The sequence below is a fragment of the Meles meles genome, chromosome 3 (genome assembly GCF_922984935.1).
Source record: "Meles meles chromosome 3, mMelMel3.1 paternal haplotype, whole genome shotgun sequence".
NCBI classification, from domain to species: Eukaryota; Metazoa; Chordata; class Mammalia; order Carnivora; family Mustelidae; genus Meles; species Meles meles.
The window spans coordinates 4,185,964-4,203,496 of NC_060068.1; the positions used below are offsets into that span (position 1 = coordinate 4,185,964).

At 45.7% G+C, this 17,533-nt stretch overlaps 1 protein-coding gene across 1 annotated transcript in view; it reads left to right on the forward strand.

Moving 5' to 3' along the window:
* OBSCN (obscurin, cytoskeletal calmodulin and titin-interacting RhoGEF) overlaps nucleotides 1-17,533 on the forward strand; it is a 145,866-nt gene that overhangs the window by 18,086 nt on the left and 110,247 nt on the right. The window contains exons 9-12 of the mRNA XM_045999690.1: nucleotides 3,816-4,091; nucleotides 7,434-7,709; nucleotides 11,056-11,331; nucleotides 14,678-14,953. Coding sequence (XP_045855646.1) covers nucleotides 3,816-4,091; nucleotides 7,434-7,709; nucleotides 11,056-11,331; nucleotides 14,678-14,953 — 1,104 coding nt within the window. The remainder of the gene's footprint in view (nucleotides 1-3,815; nucleotides 4,092-7,433; nucleotides 7,710-11,055; nucleotides 11,332-14,677; nucleotides 14,954-17,533) is intronic.

The following is a 17,533-nucleotide window of genomic DNA, read 5'->3' on the forward strand; positions in this document are numbered from 1 at the left end:
CCCCCGGAGACATTTTCCTGCAGAGATTTTGCTTCTGGAGTTGTCTGGGTCAAATAGAGGTGGTGGCTGAAGGTTTAGAGAGGGTGTATGAGTGTATGAAGTGGTACTTATGTGGGTGTGGGCTGAGAAACAGTGATATTGATGAGTCTTACAAGCTTGGGTGAACACATATACTGAGGGGCCACCATCTGAGACATGGCAGGTGGACAGGAGCAGATTTTATGGGAGGAGTAGGTGATGAGCTAGCCTGGGATGTCCAGGGGGTGGTTGGCTGTCTGGGTTGATTAAACGTTGATGCTGGTCTGGGAAGGGAGACTCAGGGTTTGTTGGCATGTTGGTGGTGGGAGGGACTGGGGAAAGAAGTACCATGGAAGGAGTGGATGATAATGGGACCTACCCCTGGGATCCTGGGAGAGCTGGGACCATATAAGAAGAGGCCCAGAGGGGTGGGGGGAGAACCAGTGACATGGAGGCAGACTGCAGCCCTGGCCAGCCACTGTACCGATTGTTAAAGTCCACTGTCTTCCATCCAGCCACCTGCTCCAGGGGAAAGTCAGCCAGCTGGATTTTTATCTTTTATCTCCATGAAAAATATATTTAAGGCATAAAAATAGAACCATCTATACTTTGGGTTTGTGCCTTTTAAAAATATTAAAAATCCAGTTAACAGTCTTGTAACTCAAGGATATTGCCCATTCTTGGTGATATCTCATAAAGAATTATCTCTGAAATGCAAGCTGGTGCAGCCACTCTGGAAAACAGCATGGAGGTTCCACAGAAAGTTGGAAATAGAGCTACCCTACAACCCAGCAATTGCACTACTGTGTATTTACCCCAAAAATACAAATGTAGTGATACGAAGGGGCACGTGCACCTGAATGTTTATAGCAGCAATGTTCACACTAGCCAAACTATGGAAAGAGCCTAGATGTCCATCAACAGATGAATGGATAGAGAGAATGTGGTATATATAGAATATTATGCAGGCATCAGAAAATGAAATCTTGCCATTTTCAATGACGTGGATGGAACTAGAGGTATTATGCTAAGCAAAATAAGTCAAGCAGGGAAAGACAGCTATCATATGATCTCACTTATATGAGGAATTTAAGGAATAAAACAGAGGATCATAGGGGAATAGAGGAAAATTTAGTATATGTGCTGCCAAAAAGAAGATGAAATCAGAAAGGGAGACAAACCATAAGAGGGAAACTTAATCACAGGAAGCACACTGAGGGTTGCTGAAGGGGAGGTGGGTGGGAAAGTAGGGTAACTAGATGATGGACATTAAGCAGGGCACATGACATAATGAACACTGGGTGTTATATAAGACTGATGAATCACTGACCTCTACCTCAGAAATTAATAATACATTATATGTTAGTTAAATTTAAATTTAAAAAATGAAGGTAAAAAATAAAATCTAAGCCATACACACACACACACACACACACACATACACACACTATATATGAATTTTCCCTGAAAATACCTATGCTCTGATGGCCAAAAGCCAAGATTTTCATTGACTATTGGAAGATTAGAGAGGAGTTCCTGAATCAAAAAGTCCCTAGTAGATGAGATTGGAAAGTTAGAGTTAAAAGCACCCCATCTGGATTTGGGTTTCCAACAGTACTGTGGACTTCTCTAGTGTGAAAACTCTCCTACTGTGGACATCTAAAACTGTGGGGCTGAATGTAACAAAGTTAGGTTAAGTTAATATTTGGACTGGCAAGGAGAAAGAGGGACATTTCCAGGTGCTAGCAAAGAGGAGGCACTGAGAAATGAAAGCAGTGGATGATGACTTGGTGCACTGTTGCTACTGTGGGGGGCTTTGGGTCCCAGGGACCTGGGTCTGACTTACACCACAGCTTGCCAATAGGCATGAGAACAAATAGGAAGTGAGACGGAGATCAGCATACAGTGATGGAAATCTTCTAGAACCACGTCATTAAAGAAAAGATGGACCAGAAAAGCAATCTCCTGCAGCCCAGGGAGGTCACAGGTCACTTGTATTTTTGCCTCAGCTTAGATGGGAAAAGCTCCCCTAAGAAATGGAAACCCATTTTTAAAAATTTTTTTCAGCATAAAAGTATTCATTGGGAAACCCATTTTTCACTTGGGAATGAGATTTCAACTTATAATGCTAAGAACCCCAGACTGAGAAATTAACCTACCAGTGGGGCTCCAGGCCAGTGGCACTCCTGGAGTGCCTGGTGACAGTGAACATCAGGAGGGTTACTCCACCGCCAAAGCCATACTTAATAATACCACTGGCTGAGGAAACCGTGCCAGATTCACAGTAAAAGACATATAAACACTGGAGGAATAATCCTATATAGAAGGGAGTTGGAAGTCACAGAAAAGATGAGGGCTAGACCACCCAGGGACCTCAGATGATGTAACAGCATACTTTTTTTTTTTTAAATATTTTATTTATTTGACAGAGAGAAATCACAAGTAGGCAGAGAGGCAGGCAGAGAGAGAGGAGGAAGCAGGCTCCCCACGGAGCAGAGAGCCCAATGTGGGGCTCGATCCCAGGACCCTGGGATCATGACCTGAGCCGAAGGCAGAGGCTTTAACCCACTGAGCCACCCAGGTGCCCCTGTAACAGCATACTTAAAATGAGTAATATGAGAGATTTGATAAAGTAAGAAAAAAGTTAAGCAGGAAGCAGAAGAACTGCTGCTTTCAAAGAAGAAGCAAATGAAGCTTCATGAATGGGAAACACATTTATAATGAACAATTTAGTGGAGTGATAAATAGCAAATTAGACATAGCTGAAGACAAAATCACTGAACTGAAAAATAGATTTGAGGAAGTTATTCAGAGGGAAACACAGAGATTAAAATAAATAAGAGAGAAAGGCAGAGGTAGAGAAGAGAAGCTGTAGGCTACAGGTGTGTCTAAAGGATTTCTGGGAGAGGCTGGAGAGAATGAGAAGAAAAAATTATGACGGAAATCACATGGAGAAATTTTAGCAGGGGTTGAAGATGTGAAGCCTAAGCTTCAGGACTCCCAAGTGATCATGGGAAATGTAGGAAAAATAAATCCACAGCTAGACATTCACAGTGAACACAGAAGAGTAAAGATGAATGGGAAGACAGTAATCCTTCCACAGATTTGTCCACAGCAATGAAGAATGCAAAGAAGGCATCATCTCCAATGTACTGGGGGAATATGACTGTCAACCAGAATTCTGTATCCAGCTAAACTATCATTCAAAAGTTTGAGTGAAATAAAGATGTTTTCAGGAGGTAAATGGAGAGAACTTACCATTCACAAAACCCTGCTGGAAAAAAATTGTTGATGGATATATGTCAAAAGGAAGAATGTAATACGATCCACAAAGTAAGCTAATAAAAACCATGCCCAGTCCCCAAGCCAGGGGTTTCATTACACGAATGGTGGTTGGATTACTAGAAGTGACAGACTGCATTAGGAATCATTGTGTCTGTGTTCTTGTGACATCGACATCACCCATTGTTGGTGACAGTGCACAAGAAATTCTCCCTGAAAATACCTGTGGTTTGATGTGCAGGTATGCCTCCATTTGTGAGGATAATTATGGGATCACAGAAGTTAAATACCAAATCCTGAATCATAACACATACCTACCTGGGAATTATTTAACCTGGAGTCTTCAGATCATGAAAACTAACCTGTTCTTGCTTTATGTGTTTTCTGAATGTGGGGTTTCTGTGTAGAGGAACCAGAAACAGGGCAGGCTTGTGGCCAAGCCATCCTGGTTTTGAGATCCAGAGGGTGGGCTTTCATTCAGATCTAGGTATTTGATTGACCCTCTTTGTCTCCAGAACCTGCATTAGTGTTTGCCAAGGAGCAGTCAGCCCACAGTGAGGTGCAGACCAAGGCGGGGGCCAGTGCCACCCTGAGCTGTGAGGTGGCTCAGGCCCAGACAGAGGTGACGTGGTACAAGGACGGGAAGAAGCTGAGTGCGAGCTCCAACGTGCACGTGGAGGCCAAGGGCCGCAGCAGGCGGCTGGTGGTGCAGCAGGCGGGGAAGGCAGACGCCGGGGAGTACAGCTGCGAGGCCGGGGGCCAGAAGGTGTCCTTCCGCCTGGATGTCACAGGTGGGTTCCTTGAGGTGTTTTTTATGCTCCTTAGAGCATGTAGTTATCCAGAGTGAGGGTGCATGCATGCAGGTGACGTCTCATGTCCTGTTTGGTCACAATGTTTCCCAAGCAGCAGCCAGCAGGTATGAATTACATGACCGTGATTGTATTTTGTGAGCGCTTCTTGTCTTTTCACTTGGGAAAACATTGCCACAACCTCAGAAGAGGAGTTCTGATTATTCGCATTTTATTTTATTTTGTTTTTTTTTTTTTTTTTAAGATTTTAGTTATTTATAACAGAGAGAGATCACAAGTAGGCAGAGAGGCGGGCAGAGAGGGAGAGGGGGAAGCCATCTCCCTGCTGAGCAGAGATCCTGATGCAGGGCTCGATCATAAGACTCCAGGTTCAAGACTTGAGCCGAAGGCAGATACTTAACCCCCTGAACCACCCAGGCACCCCAATTATTTGATTTTAATATGAGGCTAAGAAAATTCTATAAGTTGCCAAAATTCACACGGCCAGAAAACCACAGAGCCGGGGTTTGGACCGCATATTCTGAGTTATTTGTTTACCTTTTCTGCCTGAAGAACTCTGTCATCAGTATTTATTTTAGCTGGTCTTCTCAGGCTCTATTTTTTTTTTTCTTATATGAAAACGTATTTATTTTACCTTTAATTCTGAGGGTATTTTCTCTGGGAATCACATTACATTTTAAGAGCTCTTCATTTGTAAATCCAATTGACTCTTGAACAATGTAGGTTTGAACTCCATAGGTTCACTTGTGTGTGGATTTTTTAAATAAATACAGTACAGTTTGGTCAGTGTGCTTTCTCTTTCTTACAATTTTCTTAGTAACATTCTCTTGCCTGTAACCTACGTCACTGAGGAGTTCTGTCTGTAATACATAATACGTATAGCAAATTGTGTGTTGGTCAAGTTTGTATCATCAGCAAGGCTTCTAGTCAACAGTCAGCTCTCAGTAATTACATTTTGGGGAGTTGAATTATACACAGATTTTTGACTGCACGAGGCTTCATCACCCCAACCCCTATGTTGTTAAGAGTCAGTGGCATGTATTTTTAACATTTTGAAGATATCATTCCATTGTCTTCTGAGTCTCATATTTTCTTCTAAAACATCAACCGTCAGTTCTGATATGTTGTTGCAAGGATTTTTTTTTTTCTTTTCCTTTCCATTTTCTTTTCTGCTTCCTTCCTTCTTCTTTCCTTCCTTCCTTCCTTCTTTCCTCCTGCTGCTTTCAGGATACTCCATTTGGTTTTAGTTTTCAGTGGTTTTACTTTGATGAAGCTAGGTGTGGTTTCTGTTTTATGCGTCCTGTTTGTGGCCGCAGGTCATCTTGGGTGTGTGGGTTTATGTTCTCCTCAACCACAGGCTATCCTTGGCCTGTCTGTGTTCTGTCCCATCTCTCTCCTCTGTCCCAAGTTTTGTTCCATTCTATTCAACCATTTTGTGTTTCCCCACGTGTCTCATATGCATCTTTCTCTCTGCCTCTTAATTATATTTCTCTCTCGCCTTTATTCTGCATGTTTTATTGACCTGCCTTACAATTCCCTAATATTCTGTTCTGCTTAGAGTATGTCTGACTCACTTACTTCTGTACTGTTTTGACTATTTTCAAGGGATATAATTTCCATCTGATTGATTTCTTATAGGTTCCAGACTCTGTAGTAAATGTCTTATGTTTGATCTATTTTAAAAATTTCATTTTAAAACCGTATGAATCATGGGTATATCCCAGTCTGAAAAAGCGTAATAACCCATCATCTGATATTGCCTTTTTTTTTTTTTTTTGGTTTTCTATTTACTGCTTTCCTTGACACACAAGCAACAGTTCCACTGACCGTCAGACATTGCTTGAGAAAACTTGTTGGGTATAGATCATTGCTTGTGAAAAGTTATTCCAGAAAGAGGGTTGTTCCTTCCTATGCCAGGTGGGGAGAAGGCAGCCATACTTCAGCTCATTCCAGGACCATGCTGGCTCTGGGCCCCTTGCAGTTTTGATCAGGGCCTTCCGTCTCTGGTGGGCCCCAATTCTGGGCATGGTCCTCCCCAAATTCCTGCAGATGCTTAGGTGTGGGTGAGGCCCCTTTCCCAGCTGATGCTCAGGGCTGATCTTCCCTGGAATGCAAGGTGCCAGAGTGTGCTGTCTTCTCTGGAGCTCAGAGGTTTTCTGCGGAGCTTCATAGTCTCCTGTGTCCAGCAGCTTCAGAACTCATCAGACCCTTGAGGGGAACATGGCTGAGTGGCAGCTGAATTCTACATGGGCCCTCTTCCCGGGAGACCTGGCTCCTCCTCTAACTGCACCCCTCTGTGCCCACAAGTGTGCACATACTGGTGGTCTCCCTGTTTTTTTGGGAGCCGTGCTGTGCCTGGATTGTCCTTATCATGTCCTACCCAGACACAGCAGTGTCTCTAGCGGACAAACAGGGGCCAGTGGGACGTCACATCCCTGAGCGGCTCCCTTAGACCATCCTCAATGACTCCATCGCATCCCTACAGAAGAGCCTGGCCCTGGGATCCCCTCTATTGGAATGCCTGCCCTGTGCTTGAATCAAAGCCATCTGTCTTGTGTCATTCATCCCTCCTCGGAGAGGTCAGCCCTGGCCCCAGAGCCTAAGGGACGCGTCCATCCCTTCTGTCACATGTGTGGCCTTGTTTAACTACACCCAAGCACGGCATCACTGCCGTCCTGACTGATGTGCTTGTCTGTCTCCCTCCGTAGACTGGGTGCAGACTCTCATGTTCCTAGCCACTACCATGGTGCCTGCTGCCTGCATGCTGTGGGCCAGCATTCACATGGGGTGTGCCTGTGATTGTGTGCATGCCTGGCTGCTTTCACAGCACAGACTCTCTGAGATTCTGTGTGTACACACTTGAGTTTACTGGGCCTCGTGCAGTTTTAGAAAAGAGGCAATCTCAGGTGTTGGCAAGGATGTGAGGAATTGGAACTCTCGCACACTGCTGGTGGAAGTGTCAGTTGGCACAACCATTTCTGAAACTACTTTGGAAATATCTGTTAAAGCCCGTGTACCTTACACCCTAAGTTACACCGACAGGATATAGTGTGTGGTGGGCATAACCGTGTGCTGGGGGTACAGGAGTGAATGGGCCCACCTCCCCACAAGGGCTGGCTGTCACCTGGGACGGATACATCCAAATGTATACTCGGGCCCCAGGTCAGGAGGCATATGTTTGCAGACACTCTCCAACACCCTGCTGGACACATGATGGCATTTGCTCCCAGTAGCCAATTGACTGAACTCTGAAGCTTTCCTCCCTGTGACCCGAGCGGTACCAGCTCTGTGTCTCTTAACATAGATATCTGTCTCTGTCCCCAGAGCCCTCCGTGGTGTTTGCCAAGGAGCAGCCAGCCCGCAGTGAGGTGCAGACCAAGGCGGGGGCCAGTGCCACCCTGAGCTGTGAGGTGGCTCAGGCCCAGACAGAGGTGACGTGGTACAAGGACGGGAAGAAGCTGAGTGCGAGCTCCAACGTGCACGTGGAGGCCAAGGGCCGCAGCAGGCGGCTGGTGGTGCAGCAGGCGGGGAAGGCAGACGCCGGGGAGTACAGCTGCGAGGCCGGGGGCCAGAAGGTGTCCTTCCGCCTGGATGTCACAGGTGGGTTCCTTGAGGTGTTTTTTATGCTCCTTAGAGCATGTAGTTATCCAGAGTGAGGGTGCATGCATGCAGGTGACGTCTCATGTCCTGTTTGGTCACAATGTTTCCCAAGCAGCAGCCAGCAGGTATGAATTACATGACCGTGATTGTATTTTGTGAGCGCTTCTTGTCTTTTCACTTGGGAAAACATTGCCACAACCTCAGAAGAGGAGTTCTGATTATTCGCATTTTATTTTATTTTGTTTTTTTTTTTTTTTTTTAAGATTTTAGTTATTTATAACAGAGAGAGATCACAAGTAGGCAGAGAGGCGGGCAGAGAGGGAGAGGGGGAAGCCATCTCCCTGCTGAGCAGAGATCCTGATGCAGGGCTCGATCATAAGACTCCAGGTTCAAGACTTGAGCCGAAGGCAGATTCTTAACCCCCTGAACCACCCAGGCACCCCAATTATTTGATTTTAATATGAGGCTAAGAAAATTCTATAAGTTGCCAAAATTCACACGGCCAGAAAACCACAGAGCCGGGGTTTGGACCGCATATTCTGAGTTATTTGTTTACCTTTTCTGCCTGAAGAACTCTGTCATCAGTATTTATTTTAGCTGGTCTTCTCAGGCTCTATTTTTTTTTTTTCTTATATGAAAACGTATTTATTTTACCTTTAATTCTGAGGGTATTTTCTCTGGGAATCACATTACATTTTAAGAGCTCTTCATTTGTAAATCCAATTGACTCTTGAACAATGTAGGTTTGAACTCCATAGGTTCACTTGTGTGTGGATTTTTTAAATAAATACAGTACAGTTTGGTCAGTGTGCTTTCTCTTTCTTACAATTTTCTTAGTAACATTCTCTTGCCTGTAACCTACGTCACTGAGGAGTTCTGTCTGTAATACATAATACGTATAGCAAATTGTGTGTTGGTCAAGTTTGTATCATCAGCAAGGCTTCTAGTCAACAGTCAGCTCTCAGTAATTACATTTTGGGGAGTTGAATTATACACAGATTTTTGACTGCACGAGGCTTCATCACCCCAACCCCTATGTTGTTAAGAGTCAGTGGCATGGATTTTTAACATTTTGAAGATATCATTCCATTGTCTTCTGAGTCTCATATTTTCTTCTAAAACATCAACCGTCAGTTCTGATATGTTGTTGCAAGGATTTTTTTTTTTTTCTTTTCCTTTCCATTTTCTTTTCTGCTTCCTTCCTTCTTCTTTCCTTCCTTCCTTCCTTCTTTCCTCCTGCTGCTTTCAGGATACTCCATTTGGTTTTAGTTTTCAGTGGTTTTACTTTGATGAAGCTAGGTGTGGTTTCTGTTTTATGCGTCCTGTTTGTGGCCGCAGGTCATCTTGGGTGTGTGGGTTTATGTTCTCCTCAACCACAGGCTATCCTTGGCCTGTCTGTGTTCTGTCCCATCTCTCTCCTCTGTCCCAAGTTTTGTTCCATTCTATTCAACCATTTTGTGTTTCCCCACGTGTCTCATATGCATCTTTCTCTCTGCCTCTTAATTATATTTCTCTCTCGCCTTTATTCTGCATGTTTTATTGACCTGCCTTACAATTCCCTAATATTCTGTTCTGCTTAGAGTATGTCTGACTCACTTACTTCTGTACTGTTTTGACTATTTTCAAGGGATATAATTTCCATCTGATTGATTTCTTATAGGTTCCAGACTCTGTAGTAAATGTCTTATGTTTGATCTATTTTAAAAATTTCATTTTAAAACCGTATGAATCATGGGTATATCCCAGTCTGAAAAAGCGTAATAACCCATCATCTGATATTGCCTTTTTTTTTTTTTTTTGGTTTTCTATTTACTGCTTTCCTTGACACACAAGCAACAGTTCCACTGACCGTCAGACATTGCTTGAGAAAACTTGTTGGGTATAGATCATTGCTTGTGAAAAGTTATTCCAGAAAGAGGGTTGTTCCTTCCTATGCCAGGTGGGGAGAAGGCAGCCATACTTCAGCTCATTCCAGGACCATGCTGGCTCTGGGCCCCTTGCAGTTTTGATCAGGGCCTTCCGTCTCTGGTGGGCCCCAATTCTGGGCATGGTCCTCCCCAAATTCCTGCAGATGCTTAGGTGTGGGTGAGGCCCCTTTCCCAGCTGATGCTCAGGGCTGATCTTCCCTGGAATGCAAGGTGCCAGAGTGTGCTGTCTTCTCTGGAGCTCAGAGGTTTTCTGCGGAGCTTCATAGTCTCCTGTGTCCAGCAGCTTCAGAACTCATCAGACCCTTGAGGGGAACATGGCTGAGTGGCAGCTGAATTCTACATGGGCCCTCTTCCCGGGAGACCTGGCTCCTCCTCTAACTGCACCCCTCTGTGCCCACAAGTGTGCACATACTGGTGGTCTCCCTGTTTTTTTGGGAGCCGTGCTGTGCCTGGATTGTCCTTATCATGTCCTACCCAGACACAGCAGTGTCTCTAGCGGACAAACAGGGGCCAGTGGGACGTCACATCCCTGAGCGGCTCCCTTAGACCATCCTCAATGACTCCATCGCATCCCTACAGAAGAGCCTGGCCCTGGGATCCCCTCTATTGGAATGCCTGCCCTGTGCTTGAATCAAAGCCATCTGTCTTGTGTCATTCATCCCTCCTCGGAGAGGTCAGCCCTGGCCCCAGAGCCTAAGGGACGCGTCCATCCCTTCTGTCACATGTGTGGCCTTGTTTAACTACACCCAAGCACGGCATCACTGCCGTCCTGACTGATGTGCTTGTCTGTCTCCCTCCGTAGACTGGGTGCAGACTCTCATGTTCCTAGCCACTACCATGGTGCCTGCTGCCTGCATGCTGTGGGCCAGCATTCACATGGGGTGTGCCTGTGATTGTGTGCATGCCTGGCTGCTTTCACAGCACAGACTCTCTGAGATTCTGTGTGTACACACTTGAGTTTACTGGGCCTCGTGCAGTTTTAGAAAAGAGGCAATCTCAGGTGTTGGCAAGGATGTGAGGAATTGGAACTCTCGCACACGGCTGGTGGAAGTGTCAGTTGGCACAACCATTTCTGAAACTACTTTGGAAATATCTGTTAAAGCCCGTGTACCTTACACCCTAAGTTACACCGACAGGATATAGTGTGTGGTGGGCATAACCGTGTGCTGGGGGTACAGGAGTGAATGGGCCCACCTCCCCACAAGGGCTGGCTGTCACCTGGGACGGATACATCCAAATGTATACTCGGGCCCCAGGTCAGGAGGCATATGTTTGCAGACACTCTCCAACACCCTGCTGGACACATGATGGCATTTGCTCCCAGTAGCCAATTGACTGAACTCTGAAGCTTTCCTCCCTGTGACCCGAGCGGTACCAGCTCTGTGTCTCTTAACATAGATATCTGTCTCTGTCCCCAGAGCCCTCCGTGGTGTTTGCCAAGGAGCAGCCAGCCCGCAGTGAGGTGCAGACCAAGGCGGGGGCCAGTGCCACCCTGAGCTGTGAGGTGGCTCAGGCCCAGACAGAGGTGACGTGGTACAGGGACGGGAAGAAGCTGAGTGCGAGCTCCAACGTGCACGTGGAGGCCAAGGGCCGCAGCAGGCGGCTGGTGGTGCAGCAGGCGGGGAAGGCAGACGCCGGGGAGTACAGCTGCGAGGCCGGGGGCCAGAAGGTGTCCTTCCGCCTGGATGTCACAGGTGGGTTCCTTGAGGTGTTTTTTATGCTCCTTAGAGCATGTAGTTATCCAGAGTGAGGGTGCATGCATGCAGGTGACGTCTCATGTCCTGTTTGGTCACAATGTTTCCCAAGCAGCAGCCAGCAGGTATGAATTACATGACCGTGATTGTATTTTGTGAGCGCTTCTTGTCTTTTCACTTGGGAAAACATTGCCACAACCTCAGAAGAGGAGTTCTGATTATTCGCATTTTATTTTATTTTTTTTTTTTTTTTTTTTTTTTAAGATTTTAGTTATTTATAACAGAGAGAGATCACAAGTAGGCAGAGAGGCGGGCAGAGAGGGAGAGGGGGAAGCCATCTCCCTGCTGAGCAGAGATCCTGATGCAGGGCTCGATCATAAGACTCCAGGTTCAAGACTTGAGCCGAAGGCAGATACTTAACCCCCTGAACCACCCAGGCACCCCAATTATTTGATTTTAATATGAGGCTAAGAAAATTCTATAAGTTGCCAAAATTCACACGGCCAGAAAACCACAGAGCCGGGGTTTGGACCGCATATTCTGAGTTATTTGTTTACCTTTTCTGCCTGAAGAACTCTGTCATCAGTATTTATTTTAGCTGGTCTTCTCAGGCTCTATTTTTTTTTTTTCTTATATGAAAACGTATTTATTTTACCTTTAATTCTGAGGGTATTTTCTCTGGGAATCACATTACATTTTAAGAGCTCTTCATTTGTAAATCCAATTGACTCTTGAACAATGTAGGTTTGAACTCCATAGGTTCACTTGTGTGTGGATTTTTTAAATAAATACAGTACAGTTTGGTCAGTGTGCTTTCTCTTTCTTACAATTTTCTTAGTAACATTCTCTTGCCTGTAACCTACGTCACTGAGGAGTTCTGTCTGTAATACATAATACGTATAGCAAATTGTGTGTTGGTCAAGTTTGTATCATCAGCAAGGCTTCTAGTCAACAGTCAGCTCTCAGTAATTACATTTTGGGGAGTTGAATTATACACAGATTTTTGACTGCACGAGGCTTCATCACCCCAACCCCTATGTTGTTAAGAGTCAGTGGCATGGATTTTTAACATTTTGAAGATATCATTCCATTGTCTTCTGAGTCTCATATTTTCTTCTAAAACATCAACCGTCAGTTCTGATATGTTGTTGCAAGGATTTTTTTTTTTCTTTTCCTTTCCATTTTCTTTTCTGCTTCCTTCCTTCTTCTTTCCTTCCTTCCTTCCTTCTTTCCTCCTGCTGCTTTCAGGATACTCCATTTGGTTTTAGTTTTCAGTGGTTTTACTTTGATGAAGCTAGGTGTGGTTTCTGTTTTATGCGTCCTGTTTGTGGCCGCAGGTCATCTTGGGTGTGTGGGTTTATGTTCTCCTCAACCACAGGCTATCCTTGGCCTGTCTGTGTTCTGTCCCATCTCTCTCCTCTGTCCCAAGTTTTGTTCCATTCTATTCAACCATTTTGTGTTTCCCCACGTGTCTCATATGCATCTTTCTCTCTGCCTCTTAATTATATTTCTCTCTCGCCTTTATTCTGCATGTTTTATTGACCTGCCTTACAATTCCCTAATATTCTGTTCTGCTTAGAGTATGTCTGACTCACTTACTTCTGTACTGTTTTGACTATTTTCAAGGGATATAATTTCCATCTGATTGATTTCTTATAGGTTCCAGACTCTGTAGTAAATGTCTTATGTTTGATCTATTTTAAAAATTTCATTTTAAAACCGTATGAATCATGGGTATATCCCAGTCTGAAAAAGCGTAATAACCCATCATCTGATATTGCCTTTTTTTTTTTTTTTTTGGTTTTCTATTTACTGCTTTCCTTGACACACAAGCAACAGTTCCACTGACCGTCAGACATTGCTTGAGAAAACTTGTTGGGTATAGATCATTGCTTGTGAAAAGTTATTCCAGAAAGAGGGTTGTTCCTTCCTATGCCAGGTGGGGAGAAGGCAGCCATACTTCAGCTCATTCCAGGACCATGCTGGCTCTGGGCCCCTTGCAGTTTTGATCAGGGCCTTCCGTCTCTGGTGGGCCCCAATTCTGGGCATGGTCCTCCCCAAATTCCTGCAGATGCTTAGGTGTGGGTGAGGCCCCTTTCCCAGCTGATGCTCAGGGCTGATCTTCCCTGGAATGCAAGGTGCCAGAGTGTGCTGTCTTCTCTGGAGCTCAGAGGTTTTCTGCGGAGCTTCATAGTCTCCTGTGTCCAGCAGCTTCAGAACTCATCAGACCCTTGAGGGGAACATGGCTGAGTGGCAGCTGAATTCTACATGGGCCCTCTTCCCGGGAGACCTGGCTCCTCCTCTAACTGCACCCCTCTGTGCCCACAAGTGTGCACATACTGGTGGTCTCCCTGTTTTTTTGGGAGCCGTGCTGTGCCTGGATTGTCCTTATCATGTCCTACCCAGACACAGCAGTGTCTCTAGCGGACAAACAGGGGCCAGTGGGACGTCACATCCCTGAGCGGCTCCCTTAGACCATCCTCAATGACTCCATCGCATCCCTACAGAAGAGCCTGGCCCTGGGATCCCCTCTATTGGAATGCCTGCCCTGTGCTTGAATCAAAGCCATCTGTCTTGTGTCATTCATCCCTCCTCGGAGAGGTCAGCCCTGGCCCCAGAGCCTAAGGGACGCGTCCATCCCTTCTGTCACATGTGTGGCCTTGTTTAACTACACCCAAGCACGGCATCACTGCCGTCCTGACTGATGTGCTTGTCTGTCTCCCTCCGTAGACTGGGTGCAGACTCTCATGTTCCTAGCCACTACCATGGTGCCTGCTGCCTGCATGCTGTGGGCCAGCATTCACATGGGGTGTGCCTGTGATTGTGTGCATGCCTGGCTGCTTTCACAGCACAGACTCTCTGAGATTCTGTGTGTACACACTTGAGTTTACTGGGCCTCGTGCAGTTTTAGAAAAGAGGCAATCTCAGGTGTTGGCAAGGATGTGAGGAATTGGAACTCTCGCACACTGCTGGTGGAAGTGTCAGTTGGCACAACCATTTCTGAAACTACTTTGGAAATATCTGTTAAAGCCCGTGTACCTTACACCCTAAGTTACACCGACAGGATATAGTGTGTGGTGGGCATAACCGTGTGCTGGGGGTACAGGAGTGAATGGGCCCACCTCCCCACAAGGGCTGGCTGTCACCTGGGACGGATACATCCAAATGTATACTCGGGCCCCAGGTCAGGAGGCATATGTTTGCAGACACTCTCCAACACCCTGCTGGACACATGATGGCATTTGCTCCCAGTAGCCAATTGACTGAACTCTGAAGCTTTCCTCCCTGTGACCCGAGCGGTACCAGCTCTGTGTCTCTTAACATAGATATCTGTCTCTGTCCCCAGAGCCCTCCGTGGTGTTTGCCAAGGAGCAGCCAGCCCGCAGTGAGGTGCAGACCAAGGCGGGGGCCAGTGCCACCCTGAGCTGTGAGGTGGCTCAGGCCCAGACAGAGGTGACGTGGTACAAGGACGGGAAGAAGCTGAGTGCGAGCTCCAACGTGCACGTGGAGGCCAAGGGCCGCAGCAGGCGGCTGGTGGTGCAGCAGGCGGGGAAGGCAGACGCCGGGGAGTACAGCTGCGAGGCCGGGGGCCAGAAGGTGTCCTTCCGCCTGGATGTCACAGGTGGGTTCCTTGAGGTGTTTTTTATGCTCCTTAGAGCATGTAGTTATCCAGAGTGAGGGTGCATGCATGCAGGTGACGTCTCATGTCCTGTTTGGTCACAATGTTTCCCAAGCAGCAGCCAGCAGGTATGAATTACATGACCGTGATTGTATTTTGTGAGCGCTTCTTGTCTTTTCACTTGGGAAAACATTGCCACAACCTCAGAAGAGGAGTTCTGATTATTCGCATTTTATTTTTTTTTGTTTTTTTTTTTTTTAAGATTTTAGTTATTTATAACAGAGAGAGATCACAAGTAGGCAGAGAGGCGGGCAGAGAGGGAGAGGGGGAAGCCATCTCCCTGCTGAGCAGAGATCCTGATGCAGGGCTCGATCATAAGACTCCAGGTTCAAGACTTGAGCCGAAGGCAGATACTTAACCCCCTGAACCACCCAGGCACCCCAATTATTTGATTTTAATATGAGGCTAAGAAAATTCTATAAGTTGCCAAAATTCACACGGCCAGAAAACCACAGAGCCGGGGTTTGGACCGCATATTCTGAGTTATTTGTTTACCTTTTCTGCCTGAAGAACTCTGTCATCAGTATTTATTTTAGCTGGTCTTCTCAGGCTCTATTTTTTTTTTTTCTTATATGAAAACGTATTTATTTTACCTTTAATTCTGAGGGTATTTTCTCTGGGAATCACATTACATTTTAAGAGCTCTTCATTTGTAAATCCAATTGACTCTTGAACAATGTAGGTTTGAACTCCATAGGTTCACTTGTGTGTGGATTTTTTAAATAAATACAGTACAGTTTGGTCAGTGTGCTTTCTCTTTCTTACAATTTTCTTAGTAACATTCTCTTGCCTGTAACCTACGTCACTGAGGAGTTCTGTCTGTAGTACATAATACGTATAGCAAATTGTGTGTTGGTCAAGTTTGTATCATCAGCAAGGCTTCTAGTCAACAGTCAGCTCTCAGTAATTACATTTTGGGGAGTTGAATTATACACAGATTTTTGACTGCACGAGGCTTCATCACCCCAACCCCTATGTTGTTAAGAGTCAGTGGCATGGATTTTTAACATTTTGAAGATATCATTCCATTGTCTTCTGAGTCTCATATTTTCTTCTAAAACATCAACCGTCAGTTCTGATATGTTGTTGCAAGGATTTTTTTTTTTCTTTTCCTTTCCATTTTCTTTTCTGCTTCCTTCCTTCTTCTTTCCTTCCTTCCTTCCTTCTTTCCTCCTGCTGCTTTTAGGATACTCCATTTGGTTTTAGTTTTCAGTGGTTTTACTTTGATGAAGCTAGGTGTGGTTTCTGTTTTATGCGTCCTGTTTGTGGCCGCAGGTCATCTTGGGTGTGTGGGTTTATGTTCTCCTCAACCACAGGCTATCCTTGGCCTGTCTGTGTTCTGTCCCATCTCTCTCCTCTGTCCCAAGTTTTGTTCCATTCTATTCAACCATTTTGTGTTTCCCCACGTGTCTCATATGCATCTTTCTCTCTGCCTCTTAATTATATTTCTCTCTCGCCTTTATTCTGCATGTTTTATTGACCTGCCTTACAATTCCCTAATATTCTGTTCTGCTTAGAGTATGTCTGACTCACTTACTTCTGTACTGTTTTGACTATTTTCAAGGGATATAATTTCCATCTGATTGATTTCTTATAGGTTCCAGACTCTGTAGTAAATGTCTTATGTTTGATCTATTTTAAAAATTTCATTTTAAAACCGTATGAATCATGGGTATATCCCAGTCTGAAAAAGCGTAATAACCCATCATCTGATATTGCCTTTTTTTTTTTTTTTTTTGGTTTTCTATTTACTGCTTTCCTTGACACACAAGCAACAGTTCCACTGACCGTCAGACATTGCTTGAGAAAACTTGTTGGGTATAGATCATTGCTTGTGAAAAGTTATTCCAGAAAGAGGGTTGTTCCTTCCTATGCCAGGTGGGGAGAAGGCAGCCATACTTCAGCTCATTCCAGGACCATGCTGGCTCTGGGCCCCTTGCAGTTTTGATCAGGGCCTTCCGTCTCTGGTGGGCCCCAATTCTGGGCATGGTCCTCCCCAAATTCCTGCAGATGCTTAGGTGTGGGTGAGGCCCCTTTCCCAGCTGATGCTCAGGGCTGATCTTCCCTGGAATGCAAGGTGCCAGAGTGTGCTGTCTTCTCTGGAGCTCAGAGGTTTTCTGCGGAGCTTCATAGTCTCCTGTGTCCAGCAGCTTCAGAACTCATCAGACCCTTGAGGGGAACATGGCTGAGTGGCAGCTGAATTCTACATGGGCCCTCTTCCCGGGAGACCTGGCTCCTCCTCTAACTGCACCCCTCTGTGCCCACAAGTGTGCACATACTGGTGGTCTCCCTGTTTTTTTGGGAGCCGTGCTGTGCCTGGATTGTCCTTATCATGTCCTACCCAGACACAGCAGTGTCTCTAGCGGACAAACAGGGGCCAGTGGGACGTCACATCCCTGAGCGGCTCCCTTAGACCATCCTCAATGACTCCATCGCATCCCTACAGAAGAGCCTGGCCCTGGGATCCCCTCTATTGGAATGCCTGCCCTGTGCTTGAATCAAAGCCATCTGTCTTGTGTCATT